A 25,913-nucleotide genomic window follows, 5' to 3' on the forward strand; every position below is an offset into this window, starting at 1 on the left:
GGCTTGCCAGTAATTAGCTCAAACAAAATTATCCCAACGAAAAGAAGAACAAAAACAAAACTTTCAGCATAAAATGGTAACAATTTAGTGCAAAGTCATTCACAAATTTCTTCATCTCATGAACCAACATCACCTTGGACGACAAACAGGCTTACTAGAAATACAGCAAAGAAACGGATTACTTGACTAAACAAAACAAATCTCTCTGGTTGGATTGAATGATTGGTTGGGAGAGACTATTTGGATCTGCAAATAATCCTCATGGACCGAGTTTGATTCAAGTGGAAATTAAGTGGTACTCAAAGCAGAGCCAGAAGTTTCACTGTTATTTTTGGCATTTTGAAGGGATATTTCCCAGGCCAGACATTCCTTTAAATCAGCTACTACATGTTCTATATCGGGCCTTTGAATTGCAACTTGTGGGATGCAAGACATGGCTATCTCTAAAAATTTCCATATTGAAGCATTATTGAATTTTCCCTCTAATCTGGGATCCATAATCGATTGGATATCCCCAATCTCCAGCTTTAGAGCCACCCAATCAGATATGTGACTTGTGTTGCCAGCAGGTGCTCCTATATATTACTGCCGGCCGACCACTCATAAGCTCAAAGTAAAATTACCCCAAAACTATAAACATTGCTTATCTTATTCAGGTTTCCAAAGCTATGGAATCTGTAAATTTTTCAAGATTGAGTATTCATCAATAAATTTGCATTTTCATGTATTTGGCCCAGAAAAGTGTGATGTTGGATGTGGTCAAATGACGAACATGCCATTTTCAAGCTATTCTACTAAATTTTGCTAAAAGTTGAGCTGTATAGTTCATTATTGGAGAAATTTCTCTAAATTTTGTCTAGTCTTCAGCATTACGGATCTATAAATTTCGCATGATTAATTAGCCATTGAGAAAATTAAGCTAAGCAACTATGACATTTTAGGCACAATCACCACTATATTTTCTACACCCCATATATATAGTCACATGTCTGATAAAATATTTTGCACTAGTAACATAACCTACATTGCATATGCATCCTGTGGGTTAGTTTGTGCAATTTGCAAATTTCTCTATCTCTGGGGCCAAACATGATCAAATGAGTTCGTTAGAACAAAGCAAACAAGCAAACAGTTTGACTAAGCAAAACAAATCTCTCTGCCGCGATTGGATGATCAATTCAGAGAAAGACCATGCATGCAGCTACAAACAACCCTACCTAGCAGATGGAGGAGAGTATGATCCAGACAGAGAATACTTGTTTCCAGTGATGCTTCCATAGCCACACATTGCTTGAGATCAAATACAACAGAATTTATATCAGGTCTTTGGATTGGTGCTGGTGTAATGCAAGACATGGCTATCTCTAGAAACTTCCATGCTGAAGCACGACTGAATTTTCCTTCTACTCTTGGACCCACAATGGCTTGGATATCCCCAGTCTCAAGCTTTGGATTTACCCAATCAGATATGTGTCGTGCCCCGTCAGACGTTTCAGTTATTGCTCGCTGTCCAGTCATTAGCTCAAGCAGAATTATCCCAAAACTGTAAACATCGCTTTTCTTGTTCAAATTTCCAGATCTATGGAACCTGCAAATTTTGCAAGATTAATCAGTTTTTGAAGGAATTGAGCAGGTCGTCTATTTTTAATCATCAATGCTAAGTTTCAAGGCCGTGCAGTTACTTTAAATTGAAATTATATGTATTGCTATATGGGCTTGAATGATGAACAAATGCTAATAAGCTATTCTATTATATATTTTGCTGAAGTTGAGTAAAATAGAACAAACTTATATCTTGGGTATCAACAAAGATTGGAAAAGAAAACAAGATGAAAAAATTTACACACCCAGGGTCTAAATAGCCATATGTGCCAGCTGGGCGAGTTGATATATGAGTGTTAGTATCATTGCCAAAAGCTCTGGACAATCCAAAATCAGCAATCTTGGCTTGCATGTGTATACTTAGTAAGATGTTGGAAGTTTTTAAGTCTCTATGGATTATTGCTGGCTTACAACCATTATGTAAATAGTCCAATCCTGCATTTTTAATGAGAAATAAGATAATTTCTAACGCTGAAATTAACAAACGGTCACTGAAAGCAATGAAAATGAATAAAAGCAAAGGAAGTGGGTTGACAATTTCAAAGAGGGAGAAGAGTATTTTGCATACCACATGCTGCATAATACCCCACAAACTAAGTAATTTGAGAGACATACCACAGTGCATTGAAGAATTTCCATCTAATAATTCAGATATTCAGTTATATTCTGGCATTATGGAATGGATAAAGCTCTAAATATTATATATGAACGAACATAATCAATTAAAATTTTCAATTCATTGCCTTGATGTTTCTTAGGGCATTATTTTCAAGAAAAATCTTAGAAAAAGTAACATTAAAGTATATTTTTAGTCCCTTAATTTTAGTCCCTTAAATTTAAAAAGTATATTTTTAGTTCTTTAATCTTAAAACCATTAAGAAAATAATGTTATTGAGATCTTGAATGTTGATAAAACATTCTCAAATACTAATATATTAAGTTTAATTTTCAAAACAACTATGATTATCAGAAAATGTCATCATTTAATACTAACGATTTTAGAGTTAAATGACTGAAAACATATGTTTTTTAAGTTAAAGGACCAAACTAAAGCTTTATATAAAGTTAAAAGATTAAAAGTATATTTTAGCCAAAAAGTAATTAACAAACCTGATAATTTCTGTCGGAGATTTCCTTCAATCATGTATTCATAAAGTAATGCCTTCGTGTCACCATCGTCACAATAGCCAACAAGAGAAATCAAGTTCCTATGATGAACAACCATCAAAAGTTCTGCCTGCATTTATTTTGAACTTCAGCTTTATTATCATCAACAAATTAATGTGTTGGAGTTCAATATAAATTAGAGGAAAACATTAAAATCCAACATCAAATGATTAATCATTTTTGCTTCTAACCTCTGACTGAAATTCCTTAAACCCTTGTTGTGATGACTTTGAGAGTAACTTGACTGCAACTTGTGTATCATCTTGTAGTGTTCCAAGGTACACTTTTCCAAATCCCCCTTCTCCAATTACGGTTTCAAAGTCATTGGTAATGCTAAGAACTTCCAAGTGACTAAATGCACGATTTTTGGATTTTAGACTCCCGTCTTTTCTAAATGAAGAAATCTTCACTACAACAATGGCAATGAAATTCCAATAGCATCATATATTAATAATTGAATTTGAATTATTTTAGGTATGAAAATACATATATAAAATTTGAATTACTCATTTCTGTCGTTTTTATAAAGTCATATTAACTACTTTTATGAGATTATATTAGTTAAAACCAGTTAAATATTAAAACTTTTTACAAATTTCCAAAATTTCCCTTTGATTGATCTACATATATAGTTCATTGTGGGGAGGATATCAAAGCCATTAAGTACTTACGCTAACAAGATTTAAGAAAACGGCATTTTTAAAAATGCATCATGCGATTTTCATTAAATTTCGTAAAGGATCTTATACTCCTCCGTTCCCATATACAAGAAACAAATGATTGACTTACGAAGATGGATAAAACTAGTTGAAAGCATTTACGTTTCATAAGTATGTCACAAGTGTAATCTTTTTAAAAAATACATGTATCCCAATTAATCTTGAACTTTTACTAAATATTTAATGAGACTTATCAAGCCATTTATATTTAATGTAGGGAATGAGGGTGTAAGCTCACCCGGGATGCCTTTCATATCACTTTGTTTTCCCCTTTTATGTTTGCAAAACTTCACAGAAATGCAGACTACTATTACGAGGACTGCTGCAGAAGCTACTACAGATGCAATAAGTGGTATAACGGGCTTCTTTGTTTTGGTTTTGCAAGCACCGATCTGACAGGGACTTGGATTTCGATCCAAACTAGGGCGAAAAAAAGCACCAGTTCATAACTGTGAGTCGTATGACAGAACATTGTCTGTATATTATGCAACTAGCATATGGTATTAATAAAGCTGTTAATAGTATAGACACTTACTAGTTCTGAAACTGAAGTATACTAGGTAGTGAAGGAAGGGAGAATAGAACATGTTCTTCTGAATATTCTCAATCAAAACAGAAGAAGTGCCATTCTATGCGGACAAAGCGACTGCAGAGGAATGAACTCAGAGTGGTGTAATAAGCAAATTAAACCTCAATATCAACGAAGTGCCGTTCTTCTCCCTAAGAGCCTTTGGAATTGAACCACTTAGATTGTTCCCTGACAAATTACTGCTAATACATCACGTGAGAAAATCACAATACTCCTCCGGTCCTTAACATAAGACCCATTTAACTAATTTGATTAGATTAAGGAAGTTAGGTAAGTTAGTTACTTATAAGAAATGTGACATATTTTTCCTAAAATACCATAATCATCTTTCTTAATACCCCCTCTTCCTCTTCTACTTGATTATAGTTGAGAGAGTATCCACAGGGGTAATTTAGAGAAAATTGATAAATATGATAATGGGTCTTATATTTAGGACGAAAACCAACTTAACAATTGGGTCCTATATTAAGGACCGGAGGAGTATTTGTGGAATTAGGTAGCATCATTTCTGTATGCGCTAAAGCGTTGCAACTTACAGTAGTTTTAACTTGGGTAGTTTTGCTAAAACTTCAGGTATTTCTCCCATCAATTGATTGTTGGACAAATCCCTACAACATGTGACATATTAATCATATGAAATTATTACACATGAGAGCTATTATTATGCATTGCTTGGATAATGAATGTGACTAGAGAAATTCATCAAGTTGGCATTAACTTAAATACTACTTACAGGGACTCCAACGATGTGAGGTCGGAAAATGAAGTAATTACCTCTCCACTCAATTTGCTTGAGCTCAAGTTCCTGCCCATATGTTGTCAATAATGGAAATCTCGCTATAACAAACACAGTACAAGAAAGGACGAAGAGAGATATTGGAAGTCGCAACATATATATATATATATATACACACTCCTTTATAGCTCATTGAACAATATTGATGTATCAATAAACAGCATGAACAGAGGAATGCATTATAGTCTTGAACTAAAATGTTAGTTAACGGGTATGGAAATAATATCCTAGTTAGATTACCAGGTCACGTCTAACAAAATTTTAAAAAGATCAAAAGACTACTCACAATGAAGTGACCGATGGGATGTTGTCAATGTAATTACAAGTCAGACCTTCCCAACTATAACTGGTTGGCATGCATGGATCTCCTTGCCAATTTCTGGTGATGTCATATGCATGTTTCACAATCTGCATAACATCCACTGTTATTTCCGATATAAGCAGCATTTTAGAGTTTTGATACATAAATAGGATGTCAGAAGCAAAGAGCCGTGTGTTAGAAGCTGATAATAACTAACGCAAAATTATAGAAGCTCCCATACGAAGAAAAATTAAAATATAATAGTAATTAAGGGCCAATTTTTTAACGTTATATTATTTTAAAACACAAAGTCATTTTGGTTAGCTAAACATGAGGGCGTTTTTGAAACCATGCGGGAGTTGTTAGACAACTCTAAGTTAATCATAAAGATTTTATTAGGAAAAAAAATCAGCTTTCAACATATTATCTAAATAAGCTAAAGACATACTACCTCCCTTGGGTCCTTAATACAAGAGCTCATTAGGTATTTAATTTGATTATAAATACAAGATCTCAATCTAATTTGTCTTCCGTATTCATTCCATTTTTTTTCAAAGTAATATCCATGGTGATTGCACATGTTAAAATTTTTTTATTAAAGGGTAATTTCAATGCACACGATTAACAGGTATATTTTAGAAAATATAGCACCCATTTACTACACATAACTAATTTAACTAATTTTTTTAATATTTATAAATTAATTATCTAGCTCTTATATTAAGAAGGAGAGGTAGTATTTCTTTCCCTCATATACATCCCTATGCTTCCAGTAACTTCTTTATGTTTACCTTAACTAAAATCATTTTTCAATAATATTAGAGAAATTGACCCTTAATTTAGATAAGAAATTAAGAATCACTGATTTTAGCTCTAGAGTATTTAAAACAAGATATATAAGTGTAAAAGGAGAATGATAGGATGAAAAAATATACATGTACTACAAGACTTACCATCCCCTTCTCGAGTTGGTGAATTCGGCTGGGGCAGTACCCTATAGATCTCAAAAGCATTGATCATGGGGGACAAACCAGAATCTGGGGTGGATGTGATTGAAATGTTATAAATATGTACCTCTTCAGGAATTGTCTTAACCACGGTTTTGAGCACCCGGTACTGAAGAATTATGTTCTCTCGGATGGTATCGTTGAAAGTAATTTCCATCTTTCTTTGCTGATTTTGAGAATGCTCCTCGAAGTCAAAGAAATGAAGGTAAACATAGTACTCGTAATCTGCACTGTAACCCTCCAAGTCGATAACTAAGGAGGACGACCCGTTCCGCGATCGAATTGCAGTGCCCAACACTTCTTTGGGTAATTTATAGTCTGACACATCACCATCAATAGCAACTGATGCGTCGATTGGCTCTGAGTTTTTGATCACTCCAGTGCGCTCCCACGACCTGCCGTAGATGTCATCCGTGTATCTGCATTATTGTTTAAAGAATGAACCATGCTTATTAATTTATGCAGGTTAAATGAATAAGCTAGTACCGAGTAACGAATTGATTGAAATAGTTAACCTGATGAAAGGATAATCTGGTTGATACACTCCCAGGATACAGCGTGTGTTGAGGGCTAGCGGCAAGTATTTGTTAGTGGGTCGATAAATAGAAATCTTGAGAGGCCAGAGTTGGAGCGTGGAAAAGAAGGGTGTTCCATGGCCAGTGTTGATAAGACACACATCTATATTGTTTGTAGGAGAAACATGAACGACCTCCACTCTCACAATGTTGCCGACTCCAGTTATACCTGATTCTGTCCAGAAATTGACGCCAAGATGGAACTCGAAGGAGGGAGCAGAATTTTTGTAGTCATAATTTCCATACATGTAGTAAGCTCTAACGAGAAAGTTGTTGTTTTTGCCTTGTTTGGGTTTGAGGGTATAGCAATTACTTTTCCCTCCTGGAAAACTTCTTAGAGTGTTGAAATGAGGTATATGGTCAGTGTATTGAGAACTTACATTATAAACTTGACCCGATTCCACAACATTTCCTTCATCTGCCTCATTATAAGCCCCGATCTCGTCCCATCTTGCTTGGGTTACTCCGCAATCAATGTTTATCCCCTCTGTTAATATGGAATGCTATGTGGGTTTAATTAGAGTTGAAATTCTCATCTGGTCCTATTTGTAAGATATTTTCAACATGTTTTATACACACAGATTAAGGGGAATTTTAAACTGTATTAACTCTCTATTAAAATATAACAACTTTTTAACTTTACCCCTATTTAATACTACCTCCGGTCCTAATTATAAGAGCTAGTTGACTAATTTGAATAGATTAAGAAAATAAGTTAAGTTAGTTATTTGTAATACATAGGTGTTGTCTTTCCTAAAATGTCCTTACTAATCAAGTTTATTGGCTAGAACTACTGTTATTAGAAGGAATATCTTTGAAAAAAAATGGAGTATATAAAATATGGATGAACAAAACTAAAACAACATAGTAGAACTACTTTAATGATGAAAATCACTCTCAAGTCAAGTTTCATCATCTGAGTTAAGACAAAAATTGAAAAGCTGCAGAAGCTCGCAATTACCTGAATTTATCACATCGTCGGCAAAAACCTGCAGAACTGAGTGGCTAACAATAAGGAATGAAACAAACACATCCAAAGCTGGAATCCACAGTGGTGTGCTCTTCCTCATGTTTTTCAAGTTTATATCGGTAAAATGAGGAAAAGGGAAATGAACTGGGTGGCTTAAACCATTTAGCAAAAATGTGAGTATAGATATTACTATGAGGCATGTGATTTTAACTTCCAGATGTTCACTCAGTCAAATTTCTTTTTTCACTTTCAGGCAATACACCTACCAACATTTTGCGTTTCTTCTTGGGGGCAATCCTAACAAACTTTTTTTTTTTTTGGGCCATTCGTTCTTGTCAATTTTTTTTGTTATTTTTATGTAACTAAGCAAGAAAAACATTAATCATATGGTGATATATGAAAAACAATAAATATGAAGTTTGTTTTTTGTTTATTTATATATTAATCTCCTAATTTTTGGCTAAAAAAATTTCATATCAGAGATTATTCTGCAACAATGAAATTATAAAATACGTGAAATAATTGTGGGCCAGGGTGATAAGCTGAGGCGGAATATCTATAAAAGAAATCATACTTTATAAAAGAAGTGAAAAAGATCAATGGTGGGTCGGCGAAATAGGGCAAAGGCAAAAGTAAAGGTAAAGAAAAAGATGGTCGTGACAGTACAAAGAAATGTTAAATGACATTAATTGACCGACTAACATCTTTTTTTTTTTTTGGGTCAGAGACTAACTAACGTTATTGAGAAAATGATTGGCATACACATTAAAACAAAAGATGAATTACAACCGCCTCAAAAAAAAATTATCAATAAGTCCTAATGATAACTGAGCACTTTTATCCACAGGGTCCGGCTTGTTTTCCCAGGGCACATAGTTCGAAGTGTTGTTGTTGTTGGATGTTGATGATGGAGTTGATCTATTAATTAATTATTTAAAGGCCAAACATCAGGTACCTCTAGCAATATTATTTTATGATTTTATGTATAGTTTTTTAATTCTATAATTAAGCTGTTGGGAGAAAACAATCATTTGCGCTAGACAATTTGAAACGTGTGTTATAAAAAAGGTTAAATGGGTATTTGGAACACTTTCAAAAATTACTTGAAACAAGTTAAATCAAATACTGAGTATGGCAAACATCCCGAAAAATTCCTATAAAAATAAAATTGGAGGCCATACTAAGAAAGACGAATCCCCAGCTAACTCCTTGATCAGATGGCAGTGTTCGAAATTTCATTTAGTGGTTTTTATCACTATGAAGAGGTACAGAGTCAAAATAATTATCTTAGAGCCCGTTTGATTGGAGAAAAATTCTGCAATGAAGATGAAAAATTGATAAAATGTTTCACTGATGGTAAGCATTTGGCTCGAAGAAGTGGTGAATATAGCTGTGACAGAAGAACGACGCCTAAAGAAGAATCTGGAATAAAGAACTGCAGACTACAGATAGGATGAAATGAACCATATTATCGGGCTTATTATTCGGCAGATTTTGTGTTTCTACAGTTCATAGTTTCTTACTTTTCCTTTTTTATTAAAAAAAATTGGGCTAATATAATTTTCCGTCCTTTAAATTTGTTTTCATTTTGATTTTGATCTATCAAGTTGTAAATAATAAGCTTTGGTCCTTCAAATTTCTTTTTATCTAAAATATTGGTCTTTATAATTTAGTAAAAGCCTCATTTTATATCTTGAGGTACAAAACTCATAATTTAAAATTTAAATAACTAAAACCAAAATAAAAACAAACTTATGGGACCAAAAATTGTTTTAACCTAAAAAAAACATAGTTGTTGGTTTCTTCCAAAGGTTTAAAGTGGAGTTAATTTATACATTTCGATAGATAAATCAATAAAAAAAAGTAGGAAATTTCAGAATAACGAATTATTGTCCAAGCATTTTGCGTATCTCTCCGGTAATTTGATGGAATTGAATCACATGATTTCCTCATACTTCGTTTGGATTTCAGTGGAACTTCTTACTTACCTTAGGTTTGAATGGGGAGAAATTTTTGGGGTGGGGGGGGAGTATACTAAGGGGACAAAACTTTTTTTGGCCTGACGGGGAAAAAAACTTTGAAAAATGGTAAAAAAATTTACTGTCTTTGGAAGTTTTTCTCCTTGGACTTCCGTCCCTCCTATTTTTTTCTCACTTTTTCCTCCGTCCAAACGGACCCCTTATATTTGTAGCGCATGGCCATATAGAGCCTAGAAGAGGAGTCACCGCTAACCACCCGTGAATGTCATGGTTTCTTGGCCGACAAAGCGCAGTTTCCCACGCGCCACCGTCTCCGTTTCTGATACTTCGTGGCATCTTCCATTGAGCCATTCAAATGCATCATTCATCTTTGCCCTTTCATTACTCTTGTACTCCTTCGGTCCTTAATATAAGACCCATTTAACTAATTTGGTTAGATTAAGGAAGTTAGGTAAGTTAGTTAATTATAAGAAAAGTGACACATTTTTCCTAAAACACTATAATCATCTTTTTTAATACCCCCTCTCTCTTTTGCTTAATTATGGTTGAGGGAGTATCCATAGGGGTAATTTAGAGAAAATTGATAAATATGAGAAATGGGTCTTATATTTAGGACCAAAACTAACTCAAGAATTGGGTCCGATATTAAGGACCGGAGGAGTAATATTTATAAGTTATTTTTAATATATTTGACTAAAATTAAGAAAAATCTTAAATTTTATTAACATCTAAATCTAAAATATAAAGACTAAAGAACTTGTCTGAAGATGCGTTGCAAATCATCTCCCTCATATTTGAAGGTTTGAAACTAAGATCTTGAAATTTCATATTTTGATTACTAACCCCCTTTTTTTTTTTTTGTAATTGAGCAACATGCCATATTACTGAAGCAAATGAGATATGGAATTTTTTTAATTATTTTATTCCCTTTTCCTCGCCCGCAAATCCACCAAAGGAGATTGGTCAAATAACGGCGATCATCAAAACCTTCCAACTTTCTGATTTTCTGGAATCCATTTTACTTATCATACATCCCTTATTGTGAATATGAGTGGGTGTGTCAAAAGTGAAGTCCTACATTGCTTAAGAGAGAGGGAGCTCAAGTGTATATACTATTATATATTATTAGGCTAGTGAATGGGCCTAGAGGAGAAGGATTTCACACACATGGCGATTCCTGGTGTCTATCAGCACAACTCGAACCAGATCAATATTTAGTTCCAGTTTCCTCAACATCCCTTCCGACGCAAAAGTAAATCATTGATTCTTCAGCATTTTTCCCATCGGGCTCTGATCATGATTAAGGATTTTGTCCCCATTCTGGATCGATCTTAGCAAGAACAGCCATTCTGTCTATGAAGTAACCTATGTGATAATAACGATCATTGTAATATCCCAAATCCAAAATCTGCAGTAACACTTGTAGATCCTTGTTCGGTAACAATTCCTTTCCATTTTCTCTCGTAGAGGAAACCATTTCCTTTGAATGTTCCATATACAACCATGGCTCGATGGATTGCTTAACAAAAGTTCTTAATCTTTGGTATTACTTCAGGATATAGGACACTTCCTCTGCTATGAATGCGAGTCCATATTGCTTGTAGGAGAAACATGAATCACCTCCACTCTCACAGTGTTGCCGACTCCTGCTATACCTGATTCTGTCCAGAAATTGACGCCGAGATGCAGCTCGAAGGAGGGAACTGAACCTTTGTTGTCGTAATTTCCATACAGGTAGTAATCTCTAATGAGATAGCTCTTGTTTTGCCTTGTCTGGGTTTGAGTGTGTACCAATTCCTTTTTCGAAGGCTCAGAGAGTAGTGTTTTGAGGGTGCATAAAATAAAGGATGAACAAAGCGAAAACGAGAGAGTAGAAGTAATTAAATGATGACGAGAAATATGCTTAAACTAAATAAACACCAATCACTGGTCTCAGTCAAGTTTCGTGAGCTGAGTTTAAACAAAAAATGAAGAAAAGCTGGCCAAGTGCGGTAATTGCCTGAATGTCCTTCAGCATCCTCTGCAACAACAATAATGAGGAGTGAAACGAACACATACAAAGCCAGAATCCACAGTGATGTGCTCTTCCTCATGTTTTCTAGTTTGTATGATCAGTCACGAGCAAGAGAGAAATAATGAACTAACTGGGCATAGCACGAACCATCTAGCAGAAATGTTGAGTATACATATTGAGAGGAATGGAATAATGTGAGACTGTAACTTCACGCGGTTTACTCTGACCGACTTCCGGGGTGCGCTCCCTTTTGCAGCGGAAGCAGACGAGGAATAATCATTAGAGTCTTCTGCAAAGAAGATCAATATAATGTTCACCCAATCAAATTTCCTTTTTGACTTCCAGGCGATACCCCTTTTTTTGAGCATTCCTAACAAGCTTTTATTTTTCTGGCCATTCATTGTTTTCAATTATCTTTGTTATTTTAATTTTTATGTAGTTTTGCAAAAAAAAAAAAATCATTAATTATATGGCTATATATAAATAAAATAACAAATATGAGTTTATCTAAATATTAATCTCTTAACTAGCATGTGCTCCCCGTGCCATGCACGAGAAGCATTATCTACAATGCTTGAATATACATCACTTGTTTTAAAAAGTATTCACGAAAAATCACAAACTAATCTTACTTGAACTACATACACTCTTCATTGCATTTTCAAATTATTACTGAAAACCAAAAAAAAAACATATTGTAAATATTTATTATGGTGAAAAAGTTGATAAGTATTAACGGAGAAAGAATATTAATATTGCTAAATTTTATTCTCATAAAAAAAATCCACCACAACAGTAAAGTGTAAAAAAATGCATGAACAATAAATTCAACCTGACTAAACTAAGTCAATAAAAAAGTTAAACATTTTTTAGAACATTACCTTGCCATTAATTTACTAATCAAGATGCACGCAATTTATATTTTCACAACCTTTACATTACTTATCCATAAAGGCCACGACATTGGTTCTAAAAAATTCCAGCAAAACATTAAAGAGACAACAGCACCTCTGCAAAACTAATCTTACTCAAAATCAAAAGTACCTAATTTAGTGCGTGTAAATATCTCAATCAGTTAGGTAACATTATTTAACATCTGTGATGAATCAAACCAAATTCCTAACAGTAAAAATCACATCAGCCAATTACTGGGTTGGAAATAAATTAACCGATCGAAAAATTTAACTTCTATATATCATATGGTCCTAATTATTCAGTTTCATTAAAAGAACACAATCAAAGCACTCTTGCCAAATTAAATACCTCAGCAAAAAATATAAGGGGATAGTTAATATGCAGTTCACATGATCCAAAATTCTTCAACAAAAGGGCTCACAATGACTTGGAATCCTACATAATTTCCCTTCCGAATCTGTTACTAACTCATGCAATCCAGACAGAAAGTCACACCAATATCACTTGAACGATTGAACGTCAAAAATAAACCTCAACCAATTAAAACATCAATTCACAGCATTTACACATGTCCGTTACCATAGTCCAATAACTAAACGTTACAAAATGTGCATCAAATAACGCAATGTAAGAGCAAACTGGATAATGAGGATGGTATTATAGTGTCAGCAACATTCTCTGATTCAACTTCTTCGTAAGGAGCTGAGGAATATTAATTAGGTATTTACATGCATGTTTACATGGATACTAACTAAACATATAATGCGCTACATTATTTTTACCATAATGCTCAATTGTATATCAGTATGGATATGAAACAGGAATATTAGCCATTTCAAACCGAATAAGTCTCACATTTGCATCAACTAAAATCCTTATTTGAAAATAAGTATATGTGCTACTTTTATATTAGAATTCATTTGCTGATCCACGTCATACAGAAATTAAGGGACTGTATATAAAATATCAGGTTTCATCACATGAAGGCATAAAAATTCTTGTCATCCACAAACTATATGTACCTAAGTTGTGTAAATCGATCAGTACCTTGCAATGCATAATAATGTTGTGAATTAATTTTGGGATTCTAATAGATTATTGAAGTAGATTTACGAACAACCTTGTATCAATATCTCCCTCACCGTCTGGTTTGGGCCTCAAAAAGAATCAGGAGCAGGCCTGTGTGAACCCTCATGAATAAAAATCTACTATGTCTGTGGATAGGTCTCAGAAACCCGCATAGCTGGATAATTAATATAAGCTGTAAGTCGCAGAAACGCAAAATATCATATATTTCACCCCAGAAATTATTCTGCAATCTAGTATTTTTTATTGAAATGATATAATACGTGAAGTACTTGAGCTTTATTCTGGGCCAGGGTGATCATTGAGCTGAGGTGAAATGTCTATAAAAGAAATCATACTTTATAAAAGAAGTGGTGAAAAAAAAAGTAGTGGGTTACGTTGCTGAAATAAAGCAAACGAAAAAGAAAAAAGATGGTGGCCGTGAGAGGCAATGAATGTTAAATAGTAGTATTAGTCGACTGACTAACGTTATTGACAAAATAATTGTCATGATACTTATGAACCGATCATACATGTATAGGGTCGGGCTCGTTTTCCCAGGGACTTGTAATACCAACTGTTGTATGCTTAATGATGAAGTTGATCTGTTAATTAGTTATTTAAAGGTCAAACATCTATTATCTCTGTCCATATTATTTTATCTGTAGTTTTCTAATTAGTACTCCCTCTGCCCCTTTTTATAAGTAATAATTATTATCTCCCTCTTGTCCCTAAATATAAACAATATTTGCAAGTTGTCTTAAATTTCTATAGCATATTTCCTATTTTACCCCCATTAATTACTTATTTTAATATTCAATATATTTATTACCACATTTCTCAAATCATCATCTCTCTCCATCACACATTCTCTCTCTTTCATAATTTTCTTTATTATAATAAATTTTTTTATTTTCTTTCTTGTATCCTCTTACCTATAAATAAGGGTATTTTAGAGAAAAAAACTTCCAATTTTTACTTATTTATGATTTTTAACTAATCTTTTGATCTACGTAATGAAATCCTATATTATTTATAAAAAAGGATGGAGGGAGTACGTTGTAGGGAGAAGACATTAATGCTCTAGACAATTTGAAATAACTACCTGGAATTACATTACTAGTGCTGAGTTGCCAAGAACAATGGTGGACAAAATGAACAGATCTAAAAAAAAAAAAAATCGGAATCCCTTGTGATGCCCTCTTCGAGTTCCAGAAGAGAAAAAGAAACCGTGAGGCATAAAAATGAGACTTAGAAGAACAGAGAATGGTGGGTTGGGTGTAAAATCAATGGACGACGGACCATAAACAGTGCAATGTTCAACTAAACAGTACATTGTGATATAATAAACATAAACTTTAAGGTATGTGTTTCCTTTCTACTGAAATATTGTACTCTACTGAGCCGCAAAATTACATTATCAGAACGGATTCATATAAATTTAGATTGTGATCTTCCAAAACTGATGAAAGCAAATATGTCGTTTTGCCTCAAAACTGAATCACACATCATTCTTTCCAAATTAAAAACAAATGTTGAATTACAAAATACCACTAAATGAAGCTCATTCTCGTCACCTAAAATTTACAGTCTTGGCTTGTATCTGTTCATTTGGTAAAATGTCAGATGTTTTACGTCTCCGTCGTTTAGAGGCTGATTACTGCCACTATGTAGATATATAGTTCAATTCGCCTCCATAATGGAGGAAGAAGAAATGAAAAACGAACAAAGTGAAATCAGAGCATTTTGCAGAATATGATTATTCCATGAGGCCTTGTTTCCACTTCAAGACATGAGTTTTTCACCGAATTAAAAAAAGGAACAAATACAAAACTTCAGCATAAAGTGGTAACAATTTGGTGCAAAGTCATTCACAAATTTCTTCATCTCATGAGCCAACCTAACCTTGGGCAACAAACAGGCTTACTAGAAAATACAGCAAAGACACATGATTACTTGACTAAACAGAACAAATCTCTCTGGTTGGATTGGATGATTGGTTGGGAGAGACTGCTAGGCTCTGCAAATAATCCTACCTAGCACATGGCCCTGAGTTTAATTCAAGTGCAAGATAAGTGGTACTCAAAGAAGATCCAGAAGTTCCACTGTTACTTTCGGCATTTTGAAGGGACATTTCCAAGGCCAGACATTCCTTTAAATCAGCTACTACATTGCCTATATCAGGCCTTTGAATTGCAACTTGTGGAATGCAAGACATGGCTATCTCTAAAAATTTCCATGCTGAAGCAGTATTGAACTTTCCCTCTAATCTGGGATCCATAATGGATTGGATGTTCCACTCTCCAGCTTTGGAGCCACCCAATCAGATATGTGACTTTTGCTGCCAGGTGCTCTTATTACTGCTGGCCGACCACTCATAAGCTCAAGTAAAATTATCCCAAAACTATAAACATCGCTTTTCTTGTTCAGGTTTCCGCAGCTATGGAATCTGTAAATTTTTCAGGATGGAGTATCCATCAATAAATTTGCATTTTCATGCATTTGGCCGGAAAAAAATGTAATGCTAGATATGTTCAAATGATGAACATGCCATTCTCAATCTGTTCTACTAAATTTTGCTAAAAGCTGATCTATATAATGGAGGAATTCTCTAAACCTTGTTTAGATTTTCAGCATCATGGAATCTATAAATTTTGCATGATTTAGCCATCGATAAAATTTAGCTAAGCATATTTTAGGCACAATCACTGCTCCATCATCAGTTGCTGATTATCTTGAGTTGCACATGTGCGTGTGTAAATCTAGAACAAATTTCTATCCTAATGAATTGCTCAAAAGTTAGTTAATTAAAAAGTTTTTGCATCCAGGAGTGGTAAAATTTCAGAAATCAGAAAATAAATACGTACTCAGGATCTAGATAACCTATTGTGCCAGCAGGACAAGTTGAATACTGAGCATTAGTATCATCAAAAAAAGCTCTGGATAATCCAAAGTCAGCAATCTTAGCTTGCATGTTTTTGCCTAGCAGGATGTTGGAAGGTTTTAGGTCTCTATGAATTATGGCTGGCTTACAACCATTATGTAGATAGTCCAATCCTGCATTTTTATTGAGCAGCAACATAATTTTTGAAGTTATAATAAAGGAAAAATCATGAAGAACAATGGAAAAGAGTAAAAGCAAAGGAACATGGATTGACAATTTCAAAGCAGGGGGAAGAGACTATTATTTTACACACCACATGCTGCATCCAGTGCTATCTGAAGTCTCTCATTCCATTTCAAAGCACATGGATTCGTATCTGCCAAATATTTAGGTTGTGCATAGAAAAATGTCAAGCACCCTACAAACTCAGTAATGATTTATCACTTATATAGTTACCATCCTTTCCTCTTCCTTTTTATTTTTCAATTCATTGCCTTGATATTTCTTAATTAGAGCAATAATGGCAAGACAAATCCTAAAACAACTTTTAACGACTTGTAATTAAGCTAGAGGAATAAGTATTGAGATATGATTGTAATCAACAAACCTGATAATTTCTGTCGGAGATTTCCTTCACTCATGTATTCATAAACTAGTGCTTTCGTCTCACCATCATTACAATAGCCAACAAGAGAAACCAAGTTCCTATGATGAACAACCATCAAAAGTTCTGCCTGCATTTCGTGTCACCATCAAAAGTTCGATATAAGGAAACATTCAAATCCAACGTCTATAATTAGTGACTTTTGCTTCTAACCTCTGACTGAAATTCCTTGAACCCTTGTTGTGATGACTTGGAGAGACTGCAACTTTTGTACCATCTTGTAGTGTGCCCAGGTACACTTTTCCAAACCCCCCTTCTCCGATAACGTTCTCAAAGGAATTGGTAATACTAAGAACTTCCAAGTGATTAAATGCACGGTTTTTCGATTTGAGATTCCCATCGTTTTGAAATGAAGTCGCTACAAAGGGAAGCGAAATTCCAATAGCATCATGTGTTAATGATTATTGAACTTGGATTACTTTAGAAATAAACATATGTAATAACATGTTCAGACAACTTGAATTTCTCTCTTTTATAAAGCCACATATTAACTACTTTTATGAGATTAAATAAATCAGTTAAAAGTAGTTAAATGTTACAATTTTTTTTTTTTACAACTTTCCAAAATTACTATTTGATTGTTTTAAATAATTCATTGCGGGAGGATGGAGAATTCCTTGATTTAAGGGTAAAGGTGCAATTTTACTCCTGCCGGGTGCCTCTAACACTCCAATCTTTTTAGTGGTATAATTTTACCCATGATCTTTGATTGCACCAAACAAAAGGATTATAGGTAAAATTGCACAAAATTTTTTTATAACTTTGTGCATATTTAATGTAGGAGCGTTTTTGTCAAAAATAATAAATGCGATAGACAAGTGAGAAAATGGTCTTATGAATAATCCAAAATTGCCAAAAGGTTCTTCCTATATTAAAAAATGGATGGAGTAGCTGGGCAGAGAATTTCTTACAAATAAATGAGGTTAGAATTAATCCCAAAATCATGGAAATTAAAGAAACTCGACAGGTAAATTAAATTAAAGCACGAAATTCGCAAAACAACAAATGCTTCCGAAAAATCATAAAAGAAAAATGGATATAAAGAAGAGTGAGGGTGTAAGCTCACCTGGGATACCTTCCATATCTCTTTGTTTTTTTCTTTTATGTTTGCAAAGCTTCACATAAATGCCGATTACCATTACGAGGACTGCCACTGAAGCTACTGCAGATGCGATAATTGGTATAACGGCCTTCTGTGTTTTGGTTTTGCAAGCACCTATTTGACATAGACTTGGATTTCCATCCAAACTAGGGGAAAAACAAAAGCATCTCAGTACATAACTGTGAGACGTATCATAAAACATTATCAGTATATTATGCAACTAGCATATGGCATTAACGCTGTTAATAATATCTTAAATTAAGACAATTACTGGCATGTTTGAAACTAAAATACACTAAGCTAGTATGAAGTAGGGAGAGAATAGAACAAATTCTTCTGAATATTCTCGATCAAAACAGAAGTGCCATTCTATATATAGATATGCAGACAATATAATAATATCATCATTAATATAAGAGCTAATTGACTAATTTGAGTAGATTAAAGAAGTTTGTTAAGTTAGTTATTTATATTAAATAGGTGTTGTCTTCTCTAGAATAGCCTTGCTAATCATGTATATTAATTAGAACTACTATTTGATGAAATATTTAACATATGCAATAACTACAAAGATTACTTTGAAAAAAAATAGATAAATATAGAGACAAAGTGGATTGGGTTGTACTTAAAACAAAATTAAAAGTCAAACTAGTTCTTATATTAAGGACTGGAAGTAGTATTAATGCAACTGATGCGCAGAGGAATGAATTAAGAGTTTTGCAATAATCAATTAAACCTCAGTATTAAAGGAGTGCCGTTCTTCTCTCTAAGAGCCTTTGGAATTGAACCGGTTAGATTATTCCCTGACAAATTACTGCTAATACATCACGTGAGAAAATCACAATATCTGTGGAACCAGAAAGTATTATTTCTATATATGTGCGCGCGCGCGCTAAAGCATTGCAACTCACAGTAGTTTCAAATTGGGTAGTTTAGATAAAATTTCAGGTATTTCTCCCATCAAGTGATTGTTGGACAAATCCCTATAACATGAGACATATTAATCAGATGAAATTATTACACGGGGGTTATTTTGCGTTGCTTGGATAATGAATGTAGACCTTAAAAAAAATCAAGTCGGCATTACTTAAATACTTACAGCGACTCCAACGACATGAGATCAGAAAATGAAGTATTTATCTCTCCAGTCAAGTTGCTTGAGCTCAAGTTCCTGTTCATATATATGTCATCAAGAACGGAAGTTTCACTATACATAATAAACACAAGCAAGAACGAAGAGAGATATTGGAAGTCACATCATATATATAAGCGAGAATTACAGTGAGGTTCCAAAGAAACAAGTAATTACTGAAAAGTCTCAATGACAAGTGAATAGCTGAAACTAATTGTCATTGTCATTTCTTATTCTGAAACTTATCGTTAAGAGTTGCTTACTTGTTATAGGACTTTTTTGTAAATACATTTCTTCTATGGGTCTTTATTTCAATTCTCTCTATATATAAACTCCTTTACAGATCCTTGAACATTAATATTGACTGACGACAGGCAATTAATAACAAAAATGTTAGCCATATAGGTATGAAAATATATTATTTCCTTAGGTTATCCAGCGTAACGAAATTTTAAAAGATCAAAAGACTACTCACAATGAAGTGATCCTTGGAATGATGTCAAGGTAATTACAAGCCAGACCTTCCCAGCTATAATTGCTTGGCGAGCAGGGATCTCCTTGCCAATTTCTGGTGATGTTATACGCATGTTTGACAATCCCCATAGCATCGACTATTATTTACGGTATAAGCAGCATTTTATCAGAGTTTTTCAATACATAAACATGATGAGTTAGAATCAAAGAGCGATGTGCCAGAACCTAATAATAATTCACGTAAAAAAGAATATCCCACAGGAAGAAAAATTCAAAAATGATAGGAATTAAGGGCCGATTTGTTTAAAATTATTAACATGAGGAAGTTATTAAAAGCATGGGGGAGTTATTCAGAGAACTCTTAGTTAATCATAAAGATTTTATTAGGAAAAACAACCAGTTTTCAATATTGTCAAAATAAGCAAAAGACATATTTCTTTCCGTCTTACACAGCCCCTGTGCTCCCAGCAACATCTTTATGTTTAACTTGACTAAAATCATGTTTTAATATAATCTTAAACAAATTTTGGCTCTAGGTGATTTAAAACAGGATGACAGACCATGTAGAGTCGCCTAACATGCATCGACGCTCATTCTAAAGAAGTAAGCAAAAGGAGAATGATAAGATATCAAAATATGTAACTTGCCATCCCGTTGTCGAGTTGGAGAATTCGGTTGGGGCAGTACTTGATAGATCTCAAGAGCATTAAGCATGGGGGTAAAGAATCTGGGGTGGATGTGATTGAAATTGTATTAAGATATTCCCCTCTAGGAATTGGCCTAATCACGGTTTTGAGCACCCTGTGTTGGAGAGTTATGTTCTCTGGTGGGATGGTATCGGTGAAAGTAATTTCCATCTCTCTTTCCTGATCTAGAGAACGCTCCTCGAAGTCAAAGAAATGAAGGTAAACATAATACTCGTAATCTGTACTGTAGTTCAAGTGGTGGATGACTAAGGAGGACGAATCGTTCCGTGATAGAATTGCAGTCCTCAACACTTCTTTGGGTAATCTATAGTCCGAATTATCAGCATCAATCGCAACCGATGTGCTGATTGGCTCTGAATTCTGGATCTTTCTACCCAGCCACCATGACCTGCCGTAGATATCATCTGGGTATCTGCATTATTATTTGAAGAACAACAGCATGCTTAATTTATGCAGCTTTGAAGATGATGAGCAAAGTAAGTAGGGAGTAACGAATTGATTGAAACAGTTCACCTGATAAAATCAGAATTTGTTGTAGACTTCCCCAGAGCAGAGCGTGTGACGAGGCGTAGCGGCAACAAATTGGAAGTGGTTCGATATACAGCCTTACTGTGGAGAGGCCAGATTTCCAGCAAAGAAACGAAGGGTATTCCGAAGCCAGTGTTGATAAGACACGCATCGATATTGTTAGCTTGGGAAACATGAATGACCTCGGTTCTCACAACGTTTGGATCCTCACCTAATTTTTCCCACGAATTGACGCCAAGATGCGACTCGAAGCGTGGAACAGAATTTTCGCTGTCATAGTTTCCATACATGAAGTAAGCTGTAACTAGATAGTAGTTGTATATGCCATGTTTGGCTTTGAGGGTATAGCAATTCCTTTTTCCTTCTGGAAAACTTCTGAGAGTGTTCATCTCTTGCCAAAGCTGCTCATCTTCACTGGTAAGGGTGTGTTCAGAAGACACATTATATATTTGACCCGATTCCGCGACACTTCCATCGTCTGCCTCATAACAAAACCCATTCTCGTCCCAGCTAGGTCGGGTTACTCCGCAATCAATGCTTATCCCCTCTGTTAAATTGAAACGTTAAATGGGTACGCAGTAATCAGGATTGGTTGATCCAAAAAAAGAAAAAAAATCAGGATTGAAATACGTAATGTTTTAAAATATTGATTCTTTGAATATAAATATAAACAGCTTGCAAAGTAATCATATGATTTACTGCTACAAATGAATTTTCACTTACTATATATGTATACCCTTGACGTGACGATAAAGCACATATAGATATAGTGGAAAAAAGAAACATTTAAAATTTTAAAAGGAAATTTTTTGGCCAAAAAAAGTTTTAAAAGGAAATTTATTAAATATATTTTATATAATGATATTTATTGGTACTGCTTTTTTTAAACTGAAAGAATTAAAAAAATATTAATACCAGTAAATTCATAATAAATGACATATCACAAAATTAAATTATGTGGATGAATATAAGAAAATAAACAATGATAACGAAACATTTATTTTGAAATAAATTAGAACTTGTTATAAAGCTAAAGAAAGAGTGGAGAAGCATAGTGGGAAAATAGAGAGAAGAAAAGGTAAGGGTATTTTTTTAATTCTATTCAAGGTACTGAATACATAATACATGCCTTCTATTTATACACATAGCTTTTCATCTTTAATAGAATCTACAGATTATATAATAATAAGAAATAATTGTAGAATATAGAGATAATGAGAGATATTAGAGATGACATGAGATAATGAGATATTAGGACATCCACATGAATATTATTATATTCAGAACAAAACTTTCTGTTATTACTAAAAATCACTAGAATCTATCTTGATATAAAAACTATATTATAATAATTTTAATTTTATATCAAAAACCAATATACCCACCGATTTTATAAAATATAGTATAAATTAAATAAGGGGGTGTTAATATGCATTTAGGCGTTTCTCTATCTGATCCTGTCTTTTTTTAACAACTTCTGGCCTTATCTTTGCCTTTTTAATATTGGTTTAGTATGTAAATAAAAAAATATTTACAAATGACATAGGTTTTTTTAATAATTTAAGTTGGACCTTGAGAAATAAAGATTTATCGGTACCGTTTTATTATATATACTCATGAATTACAAAAAGCTTATAAAATAAAGGATCGATGAACAAGGCTAAAACAAGAGAGTAGAAGTATGAGAAAATGGTTAAAAAAAAAAACTGTCAAAATAGAAAAATTATAAATTAGGACCCATGGCAACATTAGTATGGGTTTTGACAATAATTTTTGTGAATAGGTCCCTGTATGTAATTTTTCTATTTCACTGGTTTTTTTTTTTTGCAATTTTTCCTAGAAGTAATCAAATGATGAAGAAATATGCTTAAAGTAAATAAACAACAATCACACTAGTGTCAAGTTTCGTAAGCTGAGTTCAAGCAGATCGAAAATGAAAAGCTGGCCAAGCGCAGTACGTAATTACCTGAATCCAGCATCCGCGGCTGCAACAGCGATGAGGAGTGAAACAAACGCATTCAAAGCCAGAACCCACAGTGGTGTGCTCTTCCTCATGTTTTCAAGTTTATATGATCAGTAATGAGGAAAAGAGGAATAATGAACCGACTGGATAGCTTTTGAACTACTTGGCTGAAATGTTGAGTATAAATATTAGGAGCAATGAACTCGGACTTTGGACCCGGTCGAAGATGAAAGGGACAAGAAGACGAGGAATAATTCGAGTCTTCTGCAAAACCAAGTTGAATGGCCTCACTGTTGATCTTATATGAACTTTTTCCACAGTGCGTAGCTAACACGCTTCGGCTTACCCTTCAAGTTTCTTTCATAAAGATAGTGATGAGAAGTTCTCTGAAGCCAACGATTAATCGAAGAAATTGATTAGAAAATACAAATTAAAGGCGAGTCGGACCAAAGACTTTTCAACACACATAACTCAGATCCACACAAACCCATGGATCCCAGTCGTCCAACTAATACGATTGGATGACAAGTTGAGCCATATGGATATTCTAATTTCCCTGGTCCCCCATTATGAATGCACTGTTCAGCACGCAGTGCCCATATTACGATCCATATAATGCAAGAATTTTTTAAACATATATCATGATTATTATCTTGTATCTTTATCTGAACACTAATAAAGTTATTTGTGTAATTATAATTGATATGATTTGGTTTGAGGTGATTTTTCTCTTATTACTTTTAACCAAATTCCCATACTTATTATTTCATTCGTCATAATTATTTTAGAATAATCTTGTTGCAATTATTAGCATTATTTCTTTCATGGCAATTGGATTGAATATAATAGAGTTGACTTGATGATAGTCCTTAAGTAAGTCTAGAGTTTGAACTAGTGAATGGAAAAACCATTTTGAAAAAGCTATCTTCTAAGGGTGTGTTTGAATGAAACCAAACCGTAGTTTGGAAAAGTGATTCTGGAGAATAGATTCTGAGAAGAATAGATTCTGGAGAATAGATTCTGGGAAGAATAGATTCTGGAAAGAATAGATGTTATGAAAAAGTGATTTTGAGAAGTGAAAGTGTTTGGATAGTTGTTATCAGAAGCACTTTTTATATATACAAATTACTAAAAAAGACATAAGTTAATATGATAATTACAGAAAAAATAGATTTTATGATATATTTTAATTTGAAGAAATAAAATTGTTAATAATATATTTTTTATTAACATAATTAATAATACATAAGATAATATAATTAATAAATAATTAATATGTATATATATTTATAAAATATAAGATTAAATATGTTTATAAAAAAAATATGTTTATAAAAAAAATAACAAGGTACATATCCTATAGGTTCTCACACTCTTTCTTTTTTCTCCAAAAGCAAAAAATTTTTGCTTTTTCCAAAACCATGGTTTTGGCCCAAAACCATGGTTTTGGTTTTTGGGTGGGTGTTTGGGTGAGTCAATCTCACAAGACGTATGATTCGAGCTTATTTAAAAATAATAAAGTTCTAGTTGCTTTGCTTCCAAATTTTTCTTAACGCAGATGGAGTTTTAAAAGTCATATAATATGTGGTTTGAAGGAGTAGTGACCCATATGTTGCCAGAGGCATCAAAATTATAAGAGCGGAAGTATAGAAAAAGCCAAAAAGGTTACAGTGGGTAGCGGGAAACACGATATGTCACGAAAGTTAGTGCTCACTTAAAAAGTAATTTTCTTTTCTTCTTTCAGTTTTTATTTTTTTTTTTAATTCCCCAATCAGGCCTTAAAGTTTTTTTCCCCCTTTTTATCCATAATTTGAAACTAAATTTTAAATATAAACCAAAGGAAAATTTTTAATTCTAAATATAAGTCATCTATAGTATATTTAATATTTTTTTAATTTTATTCTGATTTAATTCTCATTGAAAAAAAAAAGAAAGAGATATGAGAATTATTTGTAAATATAGCGAAAATAAAAACTTTAATAAGAATAAAATTAGAAAATTTTCAGTATACAAAAATATGTTACAAGTGACTTATATCAAGGATAAGAGTGATAGAGGGATCTGATTAAAAATTAGGTTAAACTATGGAGACTTATAGATTTATGTTTTCAAGTGAAAATTACTCAGACAAATTTGTTCAAGCATTATATAGATAATGTGGCACGCTTATATATTTTATATTATATGTCTTTACTTTTACACCTCGATTCAGAAGACGACATCTCGCATTATTGCATCCACTCCACAGAAGATAAATGTTGGGTCAATCACATTTCTTCTTTCAGGCAATACTCTTGACAACCTTTTTTGTGAGGCCATTCCTAACAAACTAATTTTTTGGCCGTTCATTATTCTTTTCAAGTTTTGTCGTTTATTAGTTTTATGTTGTTTAGCAAATAAATTTTTCATTAATTGTATAAAAATTAAATATGAAATTTACTTTTTGTTTATTTAACCATTAATATCTCGATTTTATAGACGTTAAAATTAGTTTTATTTTATTATTTAAGCCATTTTGTGTAAGGTTGCTTTTTTGTTGTGTTTAAGCTTATTTTGTGTAGCCTGTTGGTTTTTAATCCAGCATAATGATATTTTTGGCGAAAAAGTTTACTTTTCTTTTTTCTTTTTAAATTCCGAATTGCTGGATAATTATAAGCTGTAAGTCTCACAAAAACGCAAAGTCTCATATTTCACATCAGAGATATTCTGCAATCTATTATTTATTTAAGTTATTTAGTACGCGAAATAATTGAGCTTCTT

The 25,913-nt window shown here is 33.3% G+C and overlaps 1 protein-coding gene and 1 pseudogene across 1 annotated transcript; both read right to left on the reverse strand.

The window, feature by feature from the left end:
* Window positions 1-1,173: 1,173 nt before the first annotated feature.
* LOC114715533 (receptor-like protein kinase At3g21340) lies at window positions 1,174-6,338 on the reverse strand. Its single transcript, XM_028900404.1, has 10 exons — window positions 6,128-6,338; window positions 5,160-5,295; window positions 4,811-4,882; window positions 4,614-4,685; window positions 4,179-4,256; window positions 3,727-3,908; window positions 2,961-3,178; window positions 2,713-2,839; window positions 1,848-2,037; window positions 1,174-1,588 (listed from the first exon to the last, which is right to left on the reverse strand). The coding sequence occupies exons 1-10, from the start codon at window positions 6,336-6,338 to the stop codon at window positions 1,174-1,176; spliced, it is 1,701 nt and encodes a 566-aa protein (XP_028756237.1).
* A 9,290-nt stretch (window positions 6,339-15,628) lies between these two features.
* Window positions 15,629-20,087, reverse strand: LOC114715534 (putative leucine-rich repeat receptor-like protein kinase At2g19210; annotated as a pseudogene).
* Window positions 20,088-25,913: the final 5,826 nt, after the last annotated feature.

This window comes from Neltuma alba, unplaced genomic scaffold, assembly GCF_004799145.2.
Source record: "Neltuma alba isolate B1F8T4 unplaced genomic scaffold, ASM479914v2 tig00011597_pilon, whole genome shotgun sequence".
Lineage (NCBI taxonomy): Eukaryota > Viridiplantae > Streptophyta > Magnoliopsida > Fabales > Fabaceae > Neltuma > Neltuma alba.